Source organism: Primulina tabacum, chromosome 7 (genome assembly GCF_025594145.1).
Source record: "Primulina tabacum isolate GXHZ01 chromosome 7, ASM2559414v2, whole genome shotgun sequence".
NCBI classification, from domain to species: Eukaryota; Viridiplantae; Streptophyta; class Magnoliopsida; order Lamiales; family Gesneriaceae; genus Primulina; species Primulina tabacum.
The window spans coordinates 34,884,983-34,909,876 of NC_134556.1; the positions used below are offsets into that span (position 1 = coordinate 34,884,983).

Genomic DNA, 24,894 nt, shown 5'->3' on the forward strand with positions numbered 1-24,894 from the left:
GCCAACCGAAAGGATCTTCTGATCAATCCAGAGATCATTTGGATTCCATTAGTAATGGGCCAAGAGCGGTAGTTAAGCCGGCAAGCCAGAAAGATGAAAACAAGTTCATGTTCAAGGCATCAGTGTACATTAAAAAAAAAGAATAAAAGTAACTATCTAATTACCCAACTCTCAACGCATAAATTCACCATTGAAAAAATATAAAAGCACAAATCAAAACAAATTTCATCATTGGAAACAAACAGGTGTATTCCTACAAACATTCTCGTTCAGCACATCTCAATAGGCTTGTTTGAAGTATAAATCTTGACATAAGCCACGCCTACGAAAATCGAAAGCATTAAAAATCTTGTGGCATAGAAAAGTAAATGAAAGGATCTTAGGCCCTACCTGGGCAAACAATCGGGCAACCAACGCCATTTGTGCATTCTTAGAATCCATTCTCTCCAAACGTGGGTACAGATTAATTATCCGTTCCAGTGCCACTTTCTTCACCTCTCTTTGCTGCTCTTCAGTTAGCTCAATAAATTGGGGAAGCACTGGCAACAGTGAAGATGCAATTTCAGATATTTCAACATTCGAAAAATTGGGTGAAAGCTGGTCAGTGTCTTGTGATGATGGGGAATAAGTGCCATCTGGAGGAGCAAAATCCAGTGGTACAGCCCCATGAGTGTCATCAACTTTGCTGGCAGAGGACGGCAAAAGATGTGAAGCATTATTTATTTCCCCACTCGTAATAAATTCCATGGCTTCCATATCTGGAACTTCATCTTTCAAAACTGATCTATTAGCTTCTGAGATTGAAGGGGTTTCAGATGGATTTGAGATAGTTTCAACTTTGGGAACCAGAGCGATGGAAATACTTTCAGAATTAGACGGAGGTATCAATGACAGTGGACAAGAGGAGTTAGGAACATCTAAATCAGACTGTACAACATGATGATGGATAGGATCTACATTATCTTCCATATGAGATGACGGTGTCACATCTACAGGTACCATCATGCGTCTTGGATCAAGGCGACGAGGATCCTGGACCATTTATAAAATATTAAAAGATATCTGGGAACAAACTTACAGTAATGAAGAAAACATGAAGAGTAAAATGGCCCATAAACTGTTCTACTTTTAAAAATCTTACCCTTCGAGGATCACGTTTGGAATCTGCAGAAAGATTGGTGGAAGTGGACATATCTGAAAATGGCAGGCTAATCGTGTTTGATAGAGATGCAGATACTTCTGAAGGGCCTAAAGTTGGTAAAGAAGTAGTCAAACCATTTGATGGAGATATCTGAGATGGATCGCTTGAAGCATCGTTAATACTGTAAGACAAGTCGCTGAATTGAGACAAAGGAGGTGGAGATTTTGGCAAGTGCTTCATATTCATTATAACAATATCCGAGAGTAAATCCGGGTGTATGTTGGATATAAGAATTTCCAGAGAGTCGACCCCTCTTTCACCTTCTGCAATTAGAGCACTAATCATAGCAATCATTTGTTCAACAGGACTCAGATTCTCATCTATTACAGAAAGTTTAGGGGAGATCCCATTGACAGGGTCCTGTCCAGCATCATTGAGAACAGCATTTGCTGCTGCAGTTGTGTTACGAGGACCATATCGAATTCTCTTAGAAGAAACATCCTGGCAATTATTCTGATCATCATTCTCCATCGGCGCCAACCTTTTCTTTGTCACATCTCCTGCAATATGCGACTGATTTGGTATCTGATCATCCTGAGAAAAAGTCCAGATTACCACCACAACCGCAAACAAATATATAGAATCAGTAATTCATCAGTCATGAGATAAGACCACAACATTCAATTTATTGAACAGATATAACCTTATTCAATCTCAAATCTCGTGATGCACGCTCATTGTTTTTCATTAGTTTATCCATCTGTCGGATAACTTGATCGGCAGCTTCTCCAGCATTCATAGCTCGCAAAGCCTTCAGCAATATTTCCCTCGACTGTTATAAAAATTATATATTCAATGTAAGGATGGCATAACAAATAAGTACTTGTGTAATATCACTTTTGTCTAGATCAATGAGGCACTGGGGCATGAAATTCTGGACTACAAATTTATTCTTGTGGTTGGTTAAAACAGAAAAGTTCCCACATTTTGAAATGGATTTCCTGATACGTATGTATCCATTCATGATTATAAAAAGGTAACAGTATAGAGGACTAATTTCATTTCTACTTCCTGTATGTTGCTACATATAAAATAAAACCGTAAATGAATGCAAGAGCTAATGGTTGATAAATCTGGCATTAAATAAAATTATTCAATTGAGGATCCACAGAAGTACATCCAAATTCACTGTAGCCACTGAAGCAGTAATATTTTACCTCGACAATGATTGGATGTGTACACCTCAAAAATCCTAAAAATGCAGTTCTCAAAGAAAACTGAATGCTGACAGTATGGCGACCCTTCACCATCTCCCAGTTTGGATCCAAATCAAGCAGTGCAGTAAGGATAGAATTGTAGTACACAGGCCTCTTCCGTGCAATTGCTGCAAGACTGAAAACAAAGATCTACTGTTAGATCATGTATAGAGCTGAAGCACGTGCAACAAATATAAAAATTTTCTAACGCATGCCAACAGAAAATAAGAAGCGCCACAAGTCAAAAAACACTGAAAGCATCCATCAATTAAAATTTTAACACCCACAGAAGCACAAAGAAAAAATACAAAAACATTAGATTAGATATAAACGAAAAAAATGGAGGATGATACACATACAGAAATCACTAGGTCAACGAGTCAAGATGAAAGATAGGACCATAACACAGGAAAAATAAAACAATAGTGACATTTTATCATCAGAATAAAGCGATAGCAACAAAACACAGACAAGCCGAAATTACCTGCAGTTTTTATCCCATTCGGTAAATTTTTCAAAAGATATCATTGTTTGTTTATAAAGAACTCTCTTCTTCTACTCAAGCTTCACTTTGACAATTAACTCCAGTTCACAAAACAGACAGCAAGTGAATGACATCATTTTTTTATGTTTACTAAACTTAAAAGAAAAAAATGTATGAAGCAAAAGCTAAAAAAGTAAGAAAGACTGTTGAAAAACAGCACGGCAGAAGCCCAACTAGCTCATAAAAAAGTGATTTTTACCAAACAAGATAAAGAAGCAAATTTTGAATCTCACAACTGAAATGCCACCCAGAAAAATCATGTCCTATTCATATTTCTCTCTGAGAAAATTGATGGTCCAAGTATAAGAAAAGGACAGATCATCGTGACTTCTAATATTTTCCAAATGACTTACATAAAATTTTGAACTATCCAATAAAGTGTTTCATACATAACATGTGAAACATACATGTCTCTCTCCCAACAAAAAATGCCGGATATACTCTCTTGGACAGCAGAAATTGATTCACTTATTTTAGATGTTTGTAGGAATCAATAATGTGAAAAAGACAAAAAGTAATCATCTCAATGGAAAGGCAAATGCCTACACATACTATCACATGGATAAAGAAAGTAACACATCACTTTGTCACTAATCAAATAGCCACCAAGATGACCAGCATGACATCATGGCACCTGATAAATCACCATACTGGTTGCCATGAGACTTCAACAACCACATTCGCCATCAGACCAAAAAGAAAAAAGAAAGACATTATAAGAAGCAAAGGTAGTAATCGTTGGGTCTTCATCTTAATCCAACCCAAACAAATTTAAAAGAATTTTGTGCTATTTGGGAAATGAAATTCGGCAACAGATTTTAAAAGTTGTAATATTCAATCAAGTGATGATGTCCAAACGAGTATATGAAAAAGCAAAGAAGGTACAATAAGGGTTGAAAGAGGAATAAAAACGAATGTGAATCTGACTGTATATGTGACTGTGAATGTGAATGGTTTTTGAACAATTGAGTTGAATGTGAGGTTGTGTTACTTAAACTATTCGAATGTAAAGCCCAACTGGAAAGTTCAATGCTTTATCCTTGCAAACTGAACGAAAATCAAGTTTTAATTTCCGAAAATTGTGGATACTGTGCGTACACTACCACCACCTTCAGCAAATGAGGTACCAAGAGAGCTTAAACAACAGGAAGACCTTTACATAGATCAGTTAATATTAGGTTCATCCTCATGATTACTCCACAAAAGAATTCCACTAGTGCCGCAACCGACTCCTCAAAGGGACCTATCATGAACTCCGTCCACTTTCAGCCAACACACAACACTTACATCTTATCTTTCTGCCAGACCAAGTGCAATATCATCAACCTTTCCAATTGCACGACCATCAAATTAGATGGTGTACCATACAATCCATTTTCTAAAAAAACAATTAATTGACGAGGATGTCAGTTAGTTTTAGGCTTAGAATGTTGTTGATTTAATGATTAGACATGACTAGCCTTCATAGAACACGTTGTGCACGACACTGACTAATAAAAAAACCATAAAAACTGAAAACGAGCAGCAGATAACACTAAGTTGCTTCTTATACATAAGTAAGAAACCTAGAAACAAAATAAATGAAATAAAACCACAAGGTCTAGACAAATGGCCAAATTAGAAGAACGTTGCAGTAGAATACTACGTTACCTACCACAGGTCCACAAGTAAATTGTCAAAAATTAAATGCCCGTTGGCCAAGTATATAAGCAAGTTAGCACGTTGAGAGGATGCATTCAAGGCAGAAAAGTGTTGGCAAAGTTGAGCTTGGTTGGGTGCACCAAGTCAACTCGAGTTGGACTTCTTCAGACATGTATGTGGCGTGTTCTGATTGTTTGGACGGTTATGGTTTCAGTTGTGGACACTTGGCAGCATGCATAAACAAGTGGCATTCAGACAGTTTGCATGAATGCAGCAGTTACACTTGTCCCCTTCCAGACATGACAGTTGGTGCGACAGTTACTCGAGTTACCGACTTAGAATGTTTAATGATTTGACATGCCTTCATAGAACACATCGTGCACGACATTGACTAAGAAAAAACCCACAAAAACTGAAAACGAGCAGCAGAAAATACTAAGTTGCTTCTTACACTTGAGTAAGAAACCTAGAAACTAAATAAATGAAATAAAACCACAACATCTAGCCAAATGGCCAAATTAGAAGAACATTGCAGTAGAATACTACCCTACCTACCACAAGTAAATTGTCAGATATTAAATTCCCAAACATAACCAAGTTATCAGTTTGAAAATTTAAAAATTATCCCCTTCCCAAATCATGTGAACTAAGACAAAAAAAATAAGAGCATGAAAACATCACTAGTAAGATCCTTCACTAGAAGATAAATCGTGACTAAAAAAATGTACCAAAATCGCCTTACTATTTTCTCAAAAAAAAAAAGGGATAGATGCCTTGAAACGAACAATAGTATCACAATCAAGTAAACAAAAAACCTCAATGACAAACAACAAATAAGATCAAATACTACAAAGAGCATGCAATCCTCACTCGGAGAGAATGTCATTCCAATGCATGAAACAAAGAGTAAACATTAAATGACATGTAATTTCAATTCAACATATGATGGACTAATAACAATTTACCAAGAAAAAAAACTAATTATGGTGTTACAAAAGCAGATAAGTTGCTTGCCCATTCATCTAATGTGCATACAATTTCACATACAACCAGAAGTTGGATACTAAACTTCCATAGATATCGTAGAAATATGCCAAGTCACCAAGTGTATAGTGAAATGTCCATCATTCATGGGGCGGCCAATAGACATGGAAATGAATCACTTGATATTGTAAAGGCGTTATAAATCCCAGTTTGTCGGAAAAAATGGTTGAAAAATATACAAAAGGAAGAAATGGATCACATGATAGTACAATGGAAGTTTTGTACAAATCCACAATTTCCAAAAAATAGTTGGGGAAGTTACCGACATGCGACTTCATGCAAAGAAGATGGAAGAACTGTGTTTTAAAACCACAGTGGTGTTGTCTATGTCGAAATCATGAGGAGAGTCAAGATCATATACTTTTACATTGCTCCTTCGCGGGAGGTATTTGGATCAAAGTATTAACAGAGCTAGGAATTCAATGGGCTTTACCTAGGCAAGCCGCTGACCTACTACATGCCAACTCATGGTACCCGTTCGACAAAAAATTCAGAGAGTTTTGGTTTATCATCATCCATTGCACATTTTGGACCATTTGGTTGGAAAGGAATAGAAGGATTTTTGAAGATGTGTCCGAGTCAAATGATCAAGTGTGGGAGAGAATAAAATTAAGGGTCGCCACTTGGACTGTCAACTTGTTTCAGATTAATCATTTAAGTGTGTCAGAGTTATTTAGGGATTGGAAGTTAGTACGGTATTGAGTATTGTATTTTGTTCTATTTCATCGGTTCCTTATTATAGTCTCTTTGTAACATTGTAGCGGATTACTCATCCGCACATATGATGTAACTCCTTCCTAATCCAATAAAATAGTTTCTTATCAAAAAAAAAAATAAAAATTGACACAGACTTGTGAGAATGTATCCACTTATGATTTACATCCTTCTAAGTCAATGGACACCAACTTATGAAATGTATCCAGACTTATACCAGGGTCCAACTCTGGACACTATATTGCCTTCAATTTACAATTTCAAGGAGAAAAATTATCATAGACAGAATCAAAGTCATACAACGGAACAAAATTTTAAAGCAAAGATTAATGGGTTTCAGATTCTCCATCAGCTCCAAACCTTTTCTTGATATGCTGCATTGAACTCAGTAGTCTGATTAAAATGATGTGCCTGATAGTACAATAATGTAATTTACATTTCCATTGTACCAACAGTTTGATCTCTAACATGATAACAACCCATTCAAAAGTGCTCAACAACATCCTGTATCTCACAACTTCTAGCATCAAGTGTTCCACCTTTTCTTCAATTCCTTGAAGATTGTATTGAGTGGTCAATCGACTTAGTATTGATGTTCATCATTTTCAGTTTCCACTTACTATAGGCATTAAATGACACTGCTCACAAAAACTACTTCACTACACTCCAGACCCCACGTCACAGGGTAATCATCAAGGAGAGAAAAGAGGCTCAATGCGCTTCACACAAATTGCTCATCTCGCTCAATTTTGCAGTTGGGGGATATCATGCTGCCAGTACACATTAAGTATATCACTTTTAAAAATTAAAATCAAGATAAAACCCTCATGGGTGTTCTTCCCATAAGAAAAGTAAGCAGGCTGTATCAGGCGGAATTTAAGAAACAGTTCAAGCCAACTATTTAGCCCAAGAACAAGTGCTAGTTCCACATGGATTAGATAAGGGATATAAATCCTGACAACAAAAGAAAGATAACATGCACGACATAGCAAAACCTTCTTGCAACAATAAAATGAATACTAGCCGAATATGACTTATTATAAAATTTCATGGCATTTAAATCATCTAGTAAAGAGTATTTACAAGCCCCACATGCCGCAACTGTATGTTCATACAAAATTCAAGCTAAAAAGATGAGGTGTTTTGTATCAAAACATTTACAACCAGTAAATCGACCCTATAAACTGCAAATGTTGTTGACATCGGCTAACTCCTACTTCTCTTATCTGGACCATCAATTCAGCAGTCCCTGGCAAACTGCTATTTAACTCCATTGCTAAAACGCGGCACAGCATGCTGCACTGATAGCACAATAGGCTGTAGAACTTTATCACAGAAGAATTTTCCAAGCTTCAGTGATCCCTCCAAAATCTCAATTAAATACATCTAAGAACAGGTCATTGTAGGGGAATTACCAGATAGCAGATTATCTCATAGCTTTAAATGCAAACAAAATTCTAAATGAACAAAGATTTATATTTCCTTCATTATTCAACAAAACAGCATAAGCAACAAATAGCTAAAACTTTAGTGAGGTGCAAGGGTAGCAGGTTGAACAGTTTTCGCTGAATCTGCATTGCACAATCACAAAATCAGCACACGTTAGACGAGTGACGAATCAATACTGGATGATTTATCAAGAGTATGCTATCAAACCAAATCTTCAATACACACCACAACCCTTAAAAGTTCAAAGTCATGGTAAATGCAATATGAATCATAAAGAAATACAATGCAAGCTGTGACACCCAGTACAAAACACAGATTAGACAATACAGCCGTGAAATAAAAAAGCACGCAAAATTAGAGGTCAAACTGAACGTTAATGTGCCTAACAAGGTTGTAAAACTAACAGATAACATGAAAGGGATCAATAAATAAACATCTTTGGAACTGTCCCCCAAGGAAACATGGGGATACACACGCAAACAATTCGCTGAGAAAAAAATTTTAATTGCATAATTGGTGTTATGGTATTATGTTCGTGATGCCTTCTCCTTTTCCAATGAATTCAAAGATCCAAAACAAACTTTGTCTCATACTTATTTGCTTGTTTCATATTTTACTGAGCAAGAAAACAAGGTTTCATAGTATAAACCACAATTATCTTCAGGAAAATAATTAAATCAAATTCAAATCAGGAGAATCGTGTATTTCGATTCCACAGAAGTTATTTCAACCATGCATACAGTTCAAAGTTTTCAACAAACCTCAAATGCATATCACAACCTATATAATAATTAATAAGTAGTTAAGTACACATAGAGAACAAAATTTTTCTGGTTTCATTATCTTCAGCATCCAGAGTCACAAAACACTTTCTCAAAACCCAAACGCTTCTTTCACAAACAAGCCACAGTAAGCAATCTCCTAAAGGACATAAGTTTTTCCAGTGTTAACCGTCAGCACCAGATGAAACCAGCCAACATGTACTCATGTTTATTACCAACAATCAATAAGTATTACGGCACTCAAATCTGGTAAGTAATGCTCATAACCTCCAATTAACATAAGCAGTCCCACTTCAGTTGGCAAGTTAAATATGTCCTTCAAAAGATATTCCAATTAAGGTGGAGCTTATAACTTTTTAAAAATAATGATAATAATGAATAAAAAATTATTTTAGAAGTCAAAGTTTTTTAAACTGCCCAAGGGAATTAAAGAACTATTTACAAAAAGAGAGGGAACTAAAGAATTATTTACAAAGCTCACCTATTAATGACAGCTATCGTCAACGAACCAAGGAAATTACTAGCTGACCGTAGCATGTCCAACAAGATGCCCAAATATCTAGTCGCATCTTTGACAAAAACTGACGGATCAACGATAGGATGACCATCAATGATCCATGAGATATTGAACTCACTTCCAGGTCTTATCATAACTACAGGAAAATAATCAATGGAAATATTACAATTACTAATCAGAATCTTAAAAGCATTTTGCATGATGGGTTAAAATAACCCCATTGAAAAGATAACACGGAAATTAACCTCAAAAAATCCAACACACAGATGCTTATAGTCATCGATCGAAATGGATTACCTTCTGGATTGAATGTTCGAGGATCATTTGAATGAAATGTGAAGTGTAAAACATATTTTTCCATAAACTTTATCGCCAACAACTTTGGACCAACAGTACCAACCTACAAACAAAATGGAGGAAAATTTTCATGTAAAGCACGTATTCAAGAACAATCCAACATGAAAGGCAGGTTACAGAACAATTCATTTGCCATTGATGAAGCTGTGAAATGTTCTGATGATTTCCTCGGGGAAGGTCAGATAGAGCAAACAATATATAATGTGCACTTGCAAGTAAACCAGGGCTATGACAATGTGAAGTGTGAACACCCTGAAATCATCATTTGCATTAAGGTCCCCCAACTAATACAATTCATCTCCACCATCTAACTCTTGATGCTAGATATCAATGTACTACTTCGGATAATCTTAATCTTCGGCATGGTGAAATCCCCAATAATGCTCACCCCGAACAAATGAAAATGAGACATATGCACTAGTTGAAGAAAGATTGTGATTATTGCACCATAAACTACATTGCACCTGCAACTTGATAAATACCTCAAAAATAATGTCCAAAATAGCATCCTTGAACTTCATCATCCAGGTCCACAGCTCTTCAAGCCACCTCTCAACTATACCATGCCGTTGAAACTATAATTTTTAAAACACAGTTTTAAAGTTTCATACATAAAAACAAAACTAATCATTCCCCGAAATAACAGTAAGACAAGGAAAACGATGAAAATAAAATGCCAGAATTGAAAAAAGAGGTCGGTCGAATTTGATATTCGGTTCATATTGTACGCTATACACAAAATGAAATTTGTGAGTCGCCTTCGAGTCAGATATATGCTCCTGTACTAACTCATATGAATGTGATCTTTGTAACAAAACATGAAATCAATGTTACTCATATGTCTCACAATCACTACCAACAGCACAGATTCCGAAGAAAAGGCAATGAACTTAGAATAAGAGAAATCATGAGCTAAAATTAATGTAACAGGTGACATATAGGTCAATCAGGAAGAGAGAAACAGGTGTGGTCACAAATCAACATACTCATTCACAGTGAGAAATAGACCTGAAATGCTAATTCCTCCAATGACCGATAAAAAAATTTTGTGCCGGCGATAATAGCTTGCTTTGAAAGCTTGGGATTATTATCTTTCAAGAATGTTAATAACACGGGAAAAAATACGGACAGATGCTCCATTGTTTTTTCTCCAATCTCGTCAATTACCCTGTCAACCAAGCTCAACAATGTTAAGAACGCTGAAACGGCTTCATTGACAGTTACCAAGTAAGATTACGTACAATTAATTGTAAACTGCAAAACAAACACAAGTGAGCATCTTTAATTTGAACGGGACTATTTCAGAGTCAAAATATGTCCTCAAAAGGGAAAGATTAGACAGACAATGATTGTTGCTTAAAACCTAACCCATAAAATAAGATGAAAAAATTAGAAAATCCAGGGGAAACGACAGATAATATTCCTTTAAAACCTCCACTACCCGATATATACCACTTGGTACAGTTATTCAATTAATACGATTTGAAGAAAATCACTACTGCTTAAACCAACATTCCAAAGACCGAATTTGCTCTAGGGGAAAAATTAACAAGATAAGAAAATAAACATCCCAACCATACAGAGTGACTCACAAACTAATAGCCTCACCTATTCCTACCAAAGAAAAGTCTAATAACGAAAAATAACTTGCTTCAGCATTTGAAATGGTTGGTGTCTGCTTTCAAAGCTTATCGAAAAATTTGTCAGAAATAATTAGAGGGAGATGAAAGCGGCAGAATTATCGAACAAAATCAGTAGAATTGACAAATTAGAGGGAGAGGGGAAGGCTTCGGAATGCTTAGTGTCTGAGAGAAAAGAAGCGAAGCTGTTGTTAGAGGAGATGATAAGACGAAAGAATCAAATGAACTTTCAAAAAAGCAAGGTAAAATGGATCAAAGAAGGGGATCAAAACTCTAAATTCTTTCACTCCCTTCTTAACAATCGTAAGAGTAAATCGACCATTGACAAACTCGAAAGAAACGATGGTTCAATTACAACTTGTGAGGACGAGATTGTTTCTATCATATCAGATTTCTTCAAGGGATTGTACAGTAAGCGGCAAGCAAGATGTTGGGGTATTGAGGGCGTGGATTGGAGCCCGATTGAAGCGGAGATGAGCCGAGAGCTAGAAAAAAAATTTAGCGAAGATGAGGTGAAGGAAGCAGTCTTTAAGTGCGATGGGGGCAAGAGCCCGGGAGCTGATGGATTTACTCTTGGTTTTTTTCAAGAATGTTGGGAAGTAGTCAAAACAGATCTCATGTTGGTCTTTGATGAGTTTTTTCAAAATGGAATCGTCAATGGAATCACCAATGAGACTTATATATGCTTGATTAGAAAGAAAGTTGACTCGTACAAAGTGAAGGACTATAGACCCATCAGTCTAATAACAAGCTTATATAAGATATTATCGAAAGTCCTAACAGAAAGGTTGAAAAGAATGATGGCGACGTACAATTTCAGAATCACAAAATGCATTCGTCGAAGGTAGACAAATTCTCGACTGTGGTCTTATAGCGAATGAGTTGCTCGAAGAGACTAGGATTAAGAAAAAAAAGGTTGAGTTTTGAAAGTGGATTTTGAGAAGGCCTATGACAACGTGAGCTGGGAGTTTTTGGATTTTGTCTTAATGAAAAAAGGGTTTGGAAATAGATGGAGATCATGGATGAGAGGTTGTGTATCGAATGTATCATTTTCAGTTATGATCAATGGGAGACCGAGAGAAAAATTCAGGGCTTTCAAAGGTCTTCGTCAAGGAGATCCATTGTCTCCCTTTCTATTCAACTTGGTCGTTGATGTGTTGGGAAGATTGATAGACAAAGCTAAGGAATCGAACCTTATAAAGGGGATAGAGGTCGGCAGAGAAATGATTGAGATATCTCATATCCAGTTTGCGGACGATACGCTTTTTTTCGCAAAGGATGATGAACACATAACATTCTTGGTCCAAGTGGTGAGTTCCTTTTGTGATATGTCGGGCTTAAAAATCAATTGGGAAAAGAGTGCGTTGTTGGGAATTAATCGTGAACTTGAACAAGTTGAAAGGTTAGCAAGACAAGTGGGATGTGGTATCGAGTCATGGCCTATTACATATTTGGGAGTACCCTTGGGAGGCAATCCTTTGAAAGCAGCTTTTTGGTAGCCGGTGGTTGCTAAAATGTCCGGAAAATTGGCTACATGGAAGAAAGCATTTTTGTCCAAAGGGGGTAGATTAACATTGATACTTTCGGTTTGAATTCCATGCCAATTTATTACATGTCATTATTCAAGGTACCAAAAAGTGTTGAGGAATCGATGGATAAGATATCAAGGGATTTTTTATGGGACAGAATGGATGGAGAGAGCCACATGCATTTGGCCGCATGGGATCAAGTTTGTAAACCAAAGGAAAGAGGTGGATTGGGCATTTCGAAAATCAGCTTCAAAAATACAGCATTGCTTGGGAAGTGGTGGTGGAGATTTTTCTGAGAAGAAGGAACATTGTGGAAAAAAATTATTGTTAGCAAATATGGGTTACAAGAAAACGGTTGGGATGCGGGGTTGGCAAGAAATGTAACATACAGATGCCCTTGGAAATTTATTTCTCGGATATACCCAACTTTTAAGAATAAGATTTTAATTAAGGTGAGAGGAGGGAATAAGATTAGATTCTGGGAGGATAATTGGTTGGGGGTCAGTCCTTTTAAGGTTTGTTTTCCAGCTTTATTTCAGCTTTCTTCCTCTCACAATTTCACTATTTCAAATTTTGCTCATTATGATAGTGCAACTTGCGACCATTCATGGGATTTTCATTTCAGAAGGGGGGTGAGAGATGTGGAGATCGATGAGCTGACAGGGTTATTAGAAGTTTTAGAGCCGGTTAGATTAGTTGAGGGGGTGGACGATTTTATTCAGTGGAGTGGGGATTCGTCGGGTTTGTTTTCTGTTAGTTCTTTCTACGAGTCTTTTTTCTCAGATAACTTTCACCCAAAATTTCTACTCTTCGACGTTATCTGGAAGGTCCCTGTTCCTAGTAAGATTCAGCTTTTTTCTTGGACAACAACTCTCGGTAAGCTACCAACATCGGAGACGATTCAAAAAAGATGCCCCGGGCTTGCATTGTGCCCCAATTGGTGTGTTCTATGCAGAAATGATTCGGAGACTCAGGACCACATTCTCATCCATTGTCCATTCTCAGTTTTCATTATGGGTTAAAGCATTGCAGGAGCTGCGGTTGGTTTGGGTAACACCTAAATCAACCAAAGATCTATTCAGCATGGATTTGGGACATATCACGGGTAAGAGAGGAAGAAAATTTTGGCAAGTTGTGGTTCATTGCATTTGCTGGACGGTTTGGTTGGAAAGAAATCAAAGAATCTTCGAAGATAGACAGACGGACATTGACAAATGCTGGGAGAAAATCAAGATTAGCGTTGCCATGTGGATTGGAATTCACAAAGATTTCAAGAATGTCTCAGTTTTTGATTTGATAAGACAGTGGGATTATGTGTATCAGTAAATTATTATTGTTGTAGGATTCTAAATTAGGACAGTCATCTTCTATAAATGATGACAGTGAATATCTAATCCATTGTTGTAATCATTTTTAAAAACTTTATTTATAAAATATTGTTTCCTATCAAAAAAAAAAAATTACTATACAAAATTTATCAATAAGAAATTTAATTAATTTTAAAAGTATATCAAAAAAAATTTATTAATTTTAGAATTATAGGGTCACTAATTAGTGGGAAGTAGTTTTTCCCTAAAAATTTGTGGAAATATTTCTTTTTAACTGAAACAAAAATAAAAACAAATAGAATTAATTTTTTCTTAGGCTCGCACAACAGGCCATTAGCTCAGTGGAAGAGCACACCCCTGATAATTGCATCGGTGTGCCTCATGAATGGTTCACTGTGTTCGGTGGGGGCTGTATAGATAATCCAAGGCTTATTAGCATGGCGTGGTCCTCCTGTTCGAATCGGAGTTTCAAACCAAACACTTCTAATCACAAAAAGTGTGCATCATTGCTTGTAATTGTATTAACAACGACATAACAGCCAGAGGCTTGTCTCTCTAGAGACATTGACTTCTTGTGCAAAGTCAAGTCCACAATAAAATACAATGTGACTTAATATTCCGAATGAACAGTCGGTCCATATTTCCAACACCGGGCTAGGAATAATGAATAAACCACAAACTAACCTTATATACACACACAAAGTAAGTCCTCTCTGAACATGTTCATGTTAGGTTTGTGGGTATTGGGTAAAAAACACAAGCCATTGCACATTGGTGAACCAAAGTAGCAAAATTAATATTCCGGGGTCAGAATTTAGATGTTTCGCCTCCATTGGAGGTCTCATAGGTCAAGGACCCTTTGGGTCTAAAGTTTGGCCAAACTAAACGTGTTTCCAGTCAGTTTTCAAGTTCTTTAGTAAGTCCTACCCACAAAAATACATTGGTATTCAAAAGTACCTGATAGTCCTCAAACCGCACTGATTTGCACGTTGAAATCACCTAAATAACTTTTTATTCGCTTTAAAATTATTTCAAAATAACAGCAACAACATTACAAACATTCATGACAAGTAGCAATCTTCTTCTTCCTTGTACTCTTTCTTCACTTATAAATGTTACATGTGTCAATAACAAAGGTGTTCAGAAATCGAACCAAACTGTAAAACCGAACCGAAGCACATGAGAATCGGTTTTCAATCAAATATGATTTGGATCCAAATAGTTTGGATTGATTTTCAATCAATCACGGTTTGGATCCACATGGTTTGGATCGGTTTTTCAGTAAATTACGGTTTGAACTGGTAATAAAATCAACCAAACCAAGTTTTAGTCTTTTAGATAAACTAAACCGAATCAAACCGATTAATCGATATACAAAAATTATGCAATTGATCTTGTTAATTTAATATGCGTTTTTAGGATATAAAATATTTTATTAGATTTTTGTTTAGGTTATATTATTAGTCTTGCAAACAGTCCAATTATATAGAAAATTTATTTGTTGCAGATTTAAGTCAAGATAAAAATAATCATAAAACTAAAAGTTTAGGTAATAAATTTCACAAATCTGTAACATGCACTTTAATTTATGATATCTTAGTTATAATCATTTTAATCAATAATAAAATATAACTTTAACCCCGCCTCTAAGTGCTATCTAGTGTCAATTTCTATTTTTTTCCAAATAAACACCTCGTGCACTAATTAACGATGAAACTCGAAACCTAAAATTGATTATCCAAACCAAAAACTTGGTTTGAATTGGTTTGGTCATTAATATTTTATGGTTTGGCTTGAATTTTATCCAAAACCGAAAAAAACAGTAGATGAACAGCACTACTAGTCAATAAGGGAGCCATCTCTGCTTAAATTTGATAACTGAGAACCACAATCTCAATAAGTACTCGTAGGTTCCATATAAAAACAAATAGATACGGTTGCATCCATAGAAATTTCGATTTGAAAAAAAAATCATGTCAGACCCTTAATGACACCTGTAACTTGCATCCACAGCCGGAGCAAGGAAACCATAATTCCAATCATGAGAACAGGCTTACGTAATTGGAAAATTATGTAGGGAAATGCAGTGTGAAAAAAGAAAACAGGTATAAAAAAAATTAACAGACCGAAAAGAACCAGATATCGGAAGAAATTAGCTTCTGTATAGCGATAACTTACTCAATGAGGTACTTTCTAACAAGGGTTTCGGGGGAAAACTGAAGCTCAAGCAAGAATGGATAAAGATCAGCGGCGTGAGACGGCTCAACGGACAACAGAATATCTTTGGCCTGCTTCAAAGACGAAATCTTTACAGCCAAATCCCCATGGTTATTCGCAGCCGCCAACAGTGGGAGAGCCTGCTCCCGCACCGGCGCCACAGCCATGTCACAATTGGGGGCTATGGAAGTGATATCAAGAGGAATTTCCCAGAATTCTGCAATTAGGGGGCTTCTTTTCAATTGGGAGTTTCCTAGGGCTTCGAAAATTGGGGGGGTGAGGTTCTAAACTTCAAATTTTGTTGTTTGGTGCAGTAATAACGAGACCAAGTTCGAAGGCTCTCTGGGGTAATTGATAAATTTATGGACGAACGACGACACTAAAGTGGGAACATAAAATTATATATATGTCTTCATAAATTTTAATTGGGAGAAGACACGTGTAGATGGAAAAAAAAAATATTAATTAAGATAAAGAGTTTAATTACGGTTAATATAATAATCAAAAGTCAATTCCTTGTTTTTTTAAAAAAAAATCAGAGTCTTTATTTTTTAAATATTTTTTGTCTCACTCCTACCTTTTTAATTAATCCCTAGAATTATATACATGACTTGGTAAATTCAAATAATTTTTTTTCATGTTTGAGTGGAATATGTGTCACTGTAGGGATTAGACCAGTGGATGCTGATGATTGCATAATTTGGCTCATTTGGTTAACGGATCCATGGGAACATCCAGCTTGGAAAGTTAAAATTCGTGCAATTTCAAGAATCTTTCTTCCATTTATCGGATGAACAAATTATTTGTTCATTTTATGACTTGATTTGTTAGTTTTATTTCATCGTGAGAAGAAGTAAAATTTGAAATATATCGGTTAGTGAGTTCTTTGTTTTGTTGTTTATAGGCGAAGTCATGATTCAAAAATATATATGGTTGACATTAACTCCGTGTTAGACTGTGATATTGTGTGAGTATTCAATTAAAACCAAACCGACTTTTTAAATCGAATTAACTGAACTTTTTTTAAAACAAATCGAACCAAACCGAAAAAATCGGTTATTTCAGTCGATAACCGAATCAACCAAATTTTATGAGATTTTTTTTTAAAAAATCAGATTTAATAAAAAAATTGATGTAATAAATGAATTAAATACATTTTAATTTTATTTTAAAAAAATATTTTAATTTCTAATTCTGTAGTCTAATAAAATTTTATTAGGAATTTCTAATATTTGTATCCTTATAAGCTTTCGTAGAAAGTCTAATATTATTAAAAAAATTATAAACGTTCAGTTTGTTTGATTAATCGAAGTTCTATATAAAAACTTGAAACCGAATTAACTGATATTATAAAAAACTAAAATCGTACTTGTGAATGAACCGAATTGGTTTTTCAAATTAATTCAGTTTGATCGGTTATTTTGGTTGAAATCGATATTTTACTGATCTTAGAATGTGATTGATGTATGTTCCTTACTTATCGTATCTCCTCTTTTTGTTTAAAAATAGTTTTATAGTTTTTATTCTTTCTCAGAGTGACATAACTTTAAAAAAATTCAATTATCTCAAAAATTTCCAACAAATTTTTTTTCTTTCAAAACTCATAATTATTCGAAAATTATGTTATTCTAAATAAAAAAATCGTAATACGTACACGATAATAATTTGAATATCAGTAATTTTCATATATTTCAATTAATTGATTATTTTTCTCAAAATTCGCAGTAATGAAAAAATCTAAATTCAAAAATTCATATACATCATAAGTCAACATTTTCGCAACTCAAATAATCAGAACTAAATATTTGAAATAATTTTAGAATTGAATTTCAGAAAATAAATAGATGGAACATTTCAAATAGTGTGTAGATATAAAATTTACTTATTCACAAAATAGTATTCTATATAAGGTGTTTTTAAAAAAGGCAAAAACTTGTGTGAGACGGTCCCACGGGTCGTATTTTGTGAGACGGATCTCTTATTAGGGTCATTCATAAAAAAATATTAATTTTTATACTAAAAAAATTACTTTTTATTGTTAATATCGGTAGAGTTGACCCATCTCACAGATAAAGATTCGTGAGACCGTCTCACAAGAGACCTACTCTTTTAAAAATTAGAAATAAAACCTGATCATATGTCTGAGTTTTTATAACATAGAAATGGAATATGTTTGCTTTTAAAAAAATGAAGGATGTAAAAAGTCTATTAATATTTTTTTAGTAGCGTGGGTTCTATATATATTTTTCAGGAGGAGTTGGTGTAATTAGACCGCATAATTGTATCATGTGCATGTGAAAGAGGAAACATACGTTATTCAAATACAAAATAGGTCTTCAATACACCAACAAACCATAATAAAATATAATTAATAGTTACTTCAAAAATAAAATAAAACGGTTCAAATTATTTAGTGCTCAAAAATTTGGTCCAGCTGCAAGGATCTCCTGTGTCAGATTGTTATCGGTTCCAATATTGTGATTCAAGAACACCTCAAAATTCTTTTTGAACAGTCCTCCCAGCTTGAGCAGTGTCTCCTTGTGTGCATTCTTGTCTTTCCACTGAAACCAAATGTAAAAAAGCGCACACATTATACAACATGTCATAGTTAGAACTTCAAATTTGATAATAGTAGGGTTTTAGAAACGTTGTTATTTTAAAGACGAGCTCGAATAGAGTCTTCGCGATTTACTTAGTCCAACCATGGTTCGCTTAGACGAAGAAAAATCACGAGTGTGTTTGTACAGAGAAGCCTGTGAAAAAGATGTTGTATGGATCGATACGTGACTTTTTTTAGTTATCCATTTATCTTTAAAAGATGACAGAAGATTTTTTTCTATACCGTGACCCAAATACAAATCTGTTTCTTAAAAAAATAAGTGAAAAGGCATGGGACAATACTGAGACTGATTTGCGACATAGAATGGCGGCTACCTTATAAGCAAACATGAATGGAGGCTATTTAGAAATCATTTTTCATACCAAAATGTTATTCCAAGTGAGTATAGAACCTAGTATAATATGATATCGATGAACAAAAGTAATCCATATTCTGTATTGTAACTTACAGTGTTAACGGGATCAAGGATTTCTGAAGGCACTCCTTCGATTCCAGCAGGGATCTCAAACCCGAAAAGTTCTGTCTTTGTGTAGTTGGCTTCGAGGAGGACTCCTGAGTGTATCGCATCAATTATTTTTCTCGTGTAAGCTAACTTGATACGACTGCCCGTTTCGTAGCTGCAAATGAAACATCTTAGTAAAATTTGACCTCAATTGCTTTCAAACGTATTGGGTTAAGATTAGTGATGCCTAAAGTTTTATGAATACCTTCCACCAGACCAGCCAGTGTTTACAAGCCATCCTGTTGCTCCATGTTTCTGCATTTTCTCAGCCAACATGGCTGCATACTTGGTAGGATGAAACATTATAAATGCCGCACCGAAGCATGCAGAAAATGTTGCAGTTGGCTCCTTTATACCATCCACGGTTCCCGCCATCTGCATAGTATTAATGTTGCTCATTTTTATTAGCGAATAAGTACTAGCAAATTTGAAACAAGGAGCCTAATCATCATATAGAAAATTGTTGGTACTTACCACAGCTGTATAGCCACTTATAAAGTGGTACATGGTCTGCGCCAAGCTCAGTTTGCTGACAGGGGGAAGAACACCAAAGGCATCACAGGCCAAAAGAATGACATTTTTCGGATGAGGTCCTACACATGGTATCTTGGCATTCGGTATGTATTCTATGGGATAAGCAGCCCGAGTGTTTTCTGAAATAAAAGGTTTGAAAATTTTGTGTTATTATAAGCCAATTCATTTGATTTTTTATCGGTGCTTTTCTACTCTTTTCCTCTCTCTCTCTTTTTTTCTTTTTTGTTTTCATACTGAGGACATTCTAACTTCACCTTTTTACCATGTCAATTAGCATAGAGAACTCAAAATTTTACCTGTCACAGATTTATCTGTATATTCCACTTCTCGAGTATGTTCATCGAAGACCACATTTTCAAGAACTGCCATGTATAGAAGGTGTTGTCAACTAACCAATGTCTAAGTAATAGAGGGAAAATTAAAAAATATGTTTGAAGTATGAAAAGAATACCTGTGCCAAACTTGATGGCGTTCCATATATCGGGCTCCTTTTCTCTAGACAAGTCTATGCACTTAGCATAGCAGCCTCCCTCAATGTTCGATACACCACTCTCACTCCAGCAATGCTCATCATCCCCTATCAAATACCTATTGTGATCGGTAGACAATGTTGTCTTTCCAGTACCTAAAATATGAACACCAACATAAAAAAATTTAATGGTCTATAACACATTGTTGGCTAGATTAACCAGTAGCCAATACCTGTCATGAAAATATTATTAGATTTCACATTTTGGTTAGGTGCAGAAACAGTGGCTGCTGTAACTATACCTGATAAGCCAAAAAAGAGGGCTACATCTCCATCTTTTCCAATATTACAGCCGGAGTGTAAAGAGAGGATTTGGCGCTTAGGCATGAGATAATGCATCACACTAAAAAGACCTTTCTTCATTTCTCCAGCATACTGTGTGCCAAGAATGACCATTTCCCTTCTAGCAAGATTAAGGTCTATGCTAGTTGAGGAAGTCATATAATGTGTGAATCGATTACAAGGAAACTGCCCTGCATTGTATATTGTGACGTCTGGAGTACCAAAGTTCTCCAGCTCCTCTGGACTGGGTCGGATGCACCTGTCACCCACCCGATTTACCAAATATTTTAGGCTCATATTACTTGATATCACAACTTTGGGCAACACCTTTAAAAAGCTAGTGAAAGTTTTGGCATAAAAAGATCATTTATATAGAAAATTCAGGTTGGTTTCTGTAAGTTACTCACATGTTGTGCATATACAGAGAATGATAGGCTCTAGCCGAGACAATCCTGACTTTAATGCGATTCTCTGGGTCCCAGTTAAGGAACTGATCATTTACAAAAACCTGAACATTCAAGGAGATCATTAATTATTATTCTTGTATTGGAAGGGAACCTACTAGACGTGTTAATGTATCAAATGGCCGGATGGAATTTGAATTATCAACTTGATGACGAAAAAACATTACAGGTATACAGTAGCTTTAACTAAATAATTTTAATTCCATATCGATAGAATTTTTTTACTTCCACTGCCTTATGCTTCAACAAATCTAAGACTTTATGCTATTGCAATATGGTTTCAGTTTGCTTTGGATACGACCAAAATCATGCTTTGGCATCCATAAAAAATATAATAGCCTTTTACTTGAGAATTTATATAGTTTATTGTATTGGGTGTTTTGCATGAGATGCTGATGTAATATGGAAACCGTAAATATAATATAAATACAAATAGAGAAAACAATTTTTTTCCACTAACTTGTAATTTTGGGTTTTAGTTAATTAAGTTTTCAAATTTTGGTTTTAGTACATCATTCACTTACTTTTAATTTTCGACTATATTGGTTCAATTATTGATATGATACTGGAAAATGCTGATGTGACACCGGAATAAGCTTACATGACATCGAAAATTGTTGATTTGTCAGATGTCACATCAACGATTGGAATAAAATAGCCGAAAATAAAAAAATTAGTGTATCAAACCAAATTTTGACAATTTAATAGATTGAAAAAGTTAATGGACGAAAAATATATTTTCCCATATAAATAATCAAGTGGTTGACTTGAGAGACTGTAGGGACTTTTCCTTGAAAAAGTCGACAAACTGAACGTGATGATAAACCCCATCAAAAAAACTGGAAAGAAGAAAGAATTTTCAGAGAACTAACTCCGAAAGCGTGAGATTCACGTAGTAAATGACCATAAAAGTAAAGTGATTACCTTTTCCAAGGAACACAAGTAATCCACAGCTCTTTCCCTGTTGATCATGAAAGTTTGCTCGTCCATTTCAATGTTGGGTGATCCCCTGGGCATCACAAAAATTTCGTGACACCCTTGACTTTTGGCCAGTATAGTATAAAACATATATGATCTTACGTATAGTATATAATTTGATTTTTTTTTATCAAATTTTATGATTGAGTTTTTATTTTGTTATTTTGTATTTTGGGAAGAAATTTTTGTATAAAACATTTCAAATTTGAATTCCAACTTCAAGTAAACTAGTTACTCTTGGGCACATTTATTTGTGCATAAACATAAAAATTTAGGATAAATATACTAAATTTTTATGGATAGCATAATATGCTGAAACAAATTTTTAAAATTAAATTTTATAGTTGATTTTTTATATTATTATTTTTTATCCAAAAAAATAAGAATATATTAGGAAAGGAAATTATGTGTGTCTCGAAGACCAGTGGTTTCTTGCTTAATAATATGATTAAATAATTATAAATGTTTTTTTATGATGAAAGACAAATTGAGAAGGAAAAAAAACTAGAAAATTTTATATCCTAACATACAGTATTTCATATAAGAAATATAAAAAAAGGGCATGCACTTACTTTCCCCACCAAAGTTCTTCGGCTGTGGTTTCATCCTTGACAACACGTTTATCTCTAGGACAGCGTCCAGTTTTGGCTCCCGACAAGGTAGCCAATGCACCGCTTGACGCCACGAATGATCCCTTCTCATACTTTATGGCTTGTTCGTATAACTCTGAATGTAACCATGAATTTATTTTATTTTTTTAAGATTTTATAAGAACAGATTAAAAGGAAAAAAAACTCAAAAAATTCATACATCTGAATTTTTCTTGTATACAAGTAAAACATTTTTCGAGAAATCATAAAAACATACATTTGAGGAGCGATTCTTATTAAAAATAGGACAAGACTTTCATTTTACCCCTGGGGTCCAATCCCTTTGTCAAATATTAAACTATCGATTTTATGATCTGTCGTTCAATCCTTTTGTTGACTATAAAATAAAAATTTTAAAACATGCATTAAACTCGATTAATGATTTGTTTCCCGATCAAATTTTTTTTTTATCAAACTAAGCCATCGATTATAAACTTGAGTTTTTGACATAATGTTTTCAATACTAGCTAGAAGTTGTATGATCAGAGAAGGCAAATTTTCAAGACGTACTTATGAATTTTGTGTCAGTCAAACGGCTCAAGAATTTACGAGAGGCGATTATTGCAGCTTAACACATTCAATATATAATTATCTCTTTTGCGTAAAAAAAGATACAGAGTTTGTGTATATTTACCCGCGGGCGAGAGATTATAGAGGATGTGAGTGAACTTAAGGGCACTGTCACTGCTGATATTGAAAGTGGGGACGAAATGCTGCTGCTGATGATGATGATGACTCAACGGCTGCACGTGTGGTGTCTCCGACTTTCTCGCCGGATCTCCCTTCACCACCTTCGGCCCTGTTTCCCGAGTCAAAGACGCCAATGACGCGCTGCAGTATTTACGTACACGCTGAGAATAAGATTCATTCCATATAAACTAATTCTAAACGGGTCGAGTACAAACTTGATCTATGTCAGATCGTAAATCGCGGAGTGATTGATCAATTGACTCGAAGAAAACAACGATAACGATACGGATACCTAATTGATTGCAGCTGCTGTTTGTTGCGCTCTTCTTCGGGGACTACGGCGGCGAAGGTGCCCAGCGCCCCCGTGAGAGGAGTGGTGGGGGCGGATTTCTTCTTCTGAAGCGAGTGTAATTCCTGGATCGTCTGAGCCTTCACCGGCTGGGCGGTGTCGTCGTGGCAGATCTCATGATCTTCCTTCATTTCTTCCCCGCTCATCTTATCAGTCTGAATCTTAGGCAATCCGTTACTCCAATTGCTAAACCTAGATTCTCCACTCGCCATTTTCACAACCTGTTCATAAAAATAAATAAAATAATAAAAATCGACTTCGATTACGCAAAATTTGATTTTCACAGCTAAAAATCATGAACTCTGCAAAATAAAATGGCGATAGGAGACTTACTGGAATCGAAAACTTCGACTGCGGTGGAAATTTCCGACCATGCAAATGCGAATACGCGATCGATGATCGAGTTTGAACGTTTCGGGTGACACGGTGGGAGTGATGGAATAAGGAGGATTCGGAGGCGTGTTTATTTATACCAATGCCATCGTCAAATCTCTTTAACCATGGTTAATTAAGCTAACTGTGGCAAATGTCTTTGACCCAGTGTAAAAGGATGAGACTTGAAAATTAACGGGGTTTTGAGTTCAAATCTCACTTAATTTAATATTCTTTCACTCTCGATGTATCATTGAAAAAAAAGAAATGTCATATTCTTTAAAAGAGCATGTCATCTGGGAAACGGATAAAATTCTACCGATATTCACAATAAAAACTAATATTCTTAGCATAAAAATAATATTTTTTCATGAATAATCCAAATAAGATATCTGACTCACAAAATATGACCTGTAAAATCGTCTCACACAAATTTTTGTCATACTTTAAATAGAGATACACGTTTTTTGAGTTGTGAGAAGAGATTCTTACGATTGAGTTTCTAATCCGAACCATAATTCAATAAAGGGATAAAAATTTAGTTTTTTTTTTTTTTGTAATTTGCGTTTATTTATATTAAGCATTTATAAATACATTTTGTGTAATTAAAATATAAAAAATTATTAAATATTAAGAAATAATATTATTTTATATTATTAAAATGCTTGTGAGGGTGTTTTTAAAATCAATAATTGGTTTTTATTCATGTTTATAAATAATCAAAGGATTTCAAATATTAAGGCGAGCGATTGTGTACATATTTTG

At 35.1% G+C, this 24,894-nt stretch overlaps 2 protein-coding genes and 1 long non-coding RNA gene across 4 annotated transcripts in view; 1 reads left to right on the forward strand and 2 right to left on the reverse strand.

The window, feature by feature from the left end:
• Positions 1–16,531, reverse strand: part of LOC142551442 (uncharacterized) — a 30,702-nt gene extending 14,171 nt beyond the window's left edge. Inside the window, exons 1-9 of one of the 2 annotated variants that reach the window (XM_075660680.1) lie at positions 16,121–16,531; positions 10,454–10,613; positions 9,928–10,020; positions 9,386–9,488; positions 9,053–9,224; positions 2,359–2,533; positions 1,845–1,973; positions 1,142–1,735; positions 391–1,032 (exon numbers count right to left, since the gene is read on the reverse strand). In XM_075660680.1, the coding sequence (XP_075516795.1) occupies positions 391–1,032; positions 1,142–1,735; positions 1,845–1,973; positions 2,359–2,533; positions 9,053–9,224; positions 9,386–9,488; positions 9,928–10,020; positions 10,454–10,613; positions 16,121–16,326 (2,274 nt within the window). In that variant the 5' untranslated portion in view covers positions 16,327–16,531. Of the gene's footprint in view, positions 1–390; positions 1,033–1,141; positions 1,736–1,844; positions 1,974–2,358; positions 2,534–9,052; positions 9,225–9,385; positions 9,489–9,927; positions 10,021–10,453; positions 10,614–16,120 lie in introns of those variants that run through there. The other variant, XM_075660681.1, reaches the window with a different exon arrangement.
• LOC142551444 (uncharacterized) lies at positions 6,993–8,715 on the forward strand. Its single transcript, XR_012821576.1, has 2 exons — positions 6,993–7,950; positions 7,984–8,715. It is a non-coding gene; the product is annotated as an uncharacterized LOC142551444 (long non-coding RNA).
• Positions 16,532–18,472: 1,941 nt separating the features above from the next.
• LOC142551446 (phosphoenolpyruvate carboxykinase (ATP) 1-like) lies at positions 18,473–24,270 on the reverse strand. The gene is made up of 13 exons (XM_075660683.1): positions 24,091–24,270; positions 23,701–23,978; positions 23,353–23,549; positions 22,641–22,794; positions 22,015–22,099; positions 21,034–21,134; positions 20,587–20,885; positions 20,267–20,440; positions 20,112–20,177; positions 19,756–19,934; positions 19,487–19,656; positions 19,228–19,396; positions 18,473–18,720 (listed from the first exon to the last, which is right to left on the reverse strand). The coding sequence occupies exons 2-13, from the start codon at positions 23,967–23,969 to the stop codon at positions 18,577–18,579; spliced, it is 2,007 nt and encodes a 668-aa protein (XP_075516798.1). The 5' UTR covers positions 23,970–23,978; positions 24,091–24,270; the 3' UTR covers positions 18,473–18,576.
• Between the last annotated feature and the right edge of the window lie 624 nt (positions 24,271–24,894).

Coding starts and splice junctions, on each gene's coding strand:
- LOC142551446 (XM_075660683.1), bottom strand. CDS start 23,969: ATGGCGAGTGGAGAATCTAGGTTTAGCAATTGGAGTAACGGATTGCCT. Junction 21,135..22,014: donor ACTTGTGTTCCTTGGAAAAG/GTAATCACTTTA, acceptor TTGAATGTTCAG/GTTTTTGTAAATGATCAGTT. Junction 20,886..21,033: donor TCTCTGTATATGCACAACAT/GTGAGTAACTTA, acceptor GGTGGGTGACAG/GTGCATCCGACCCAGTCCAG.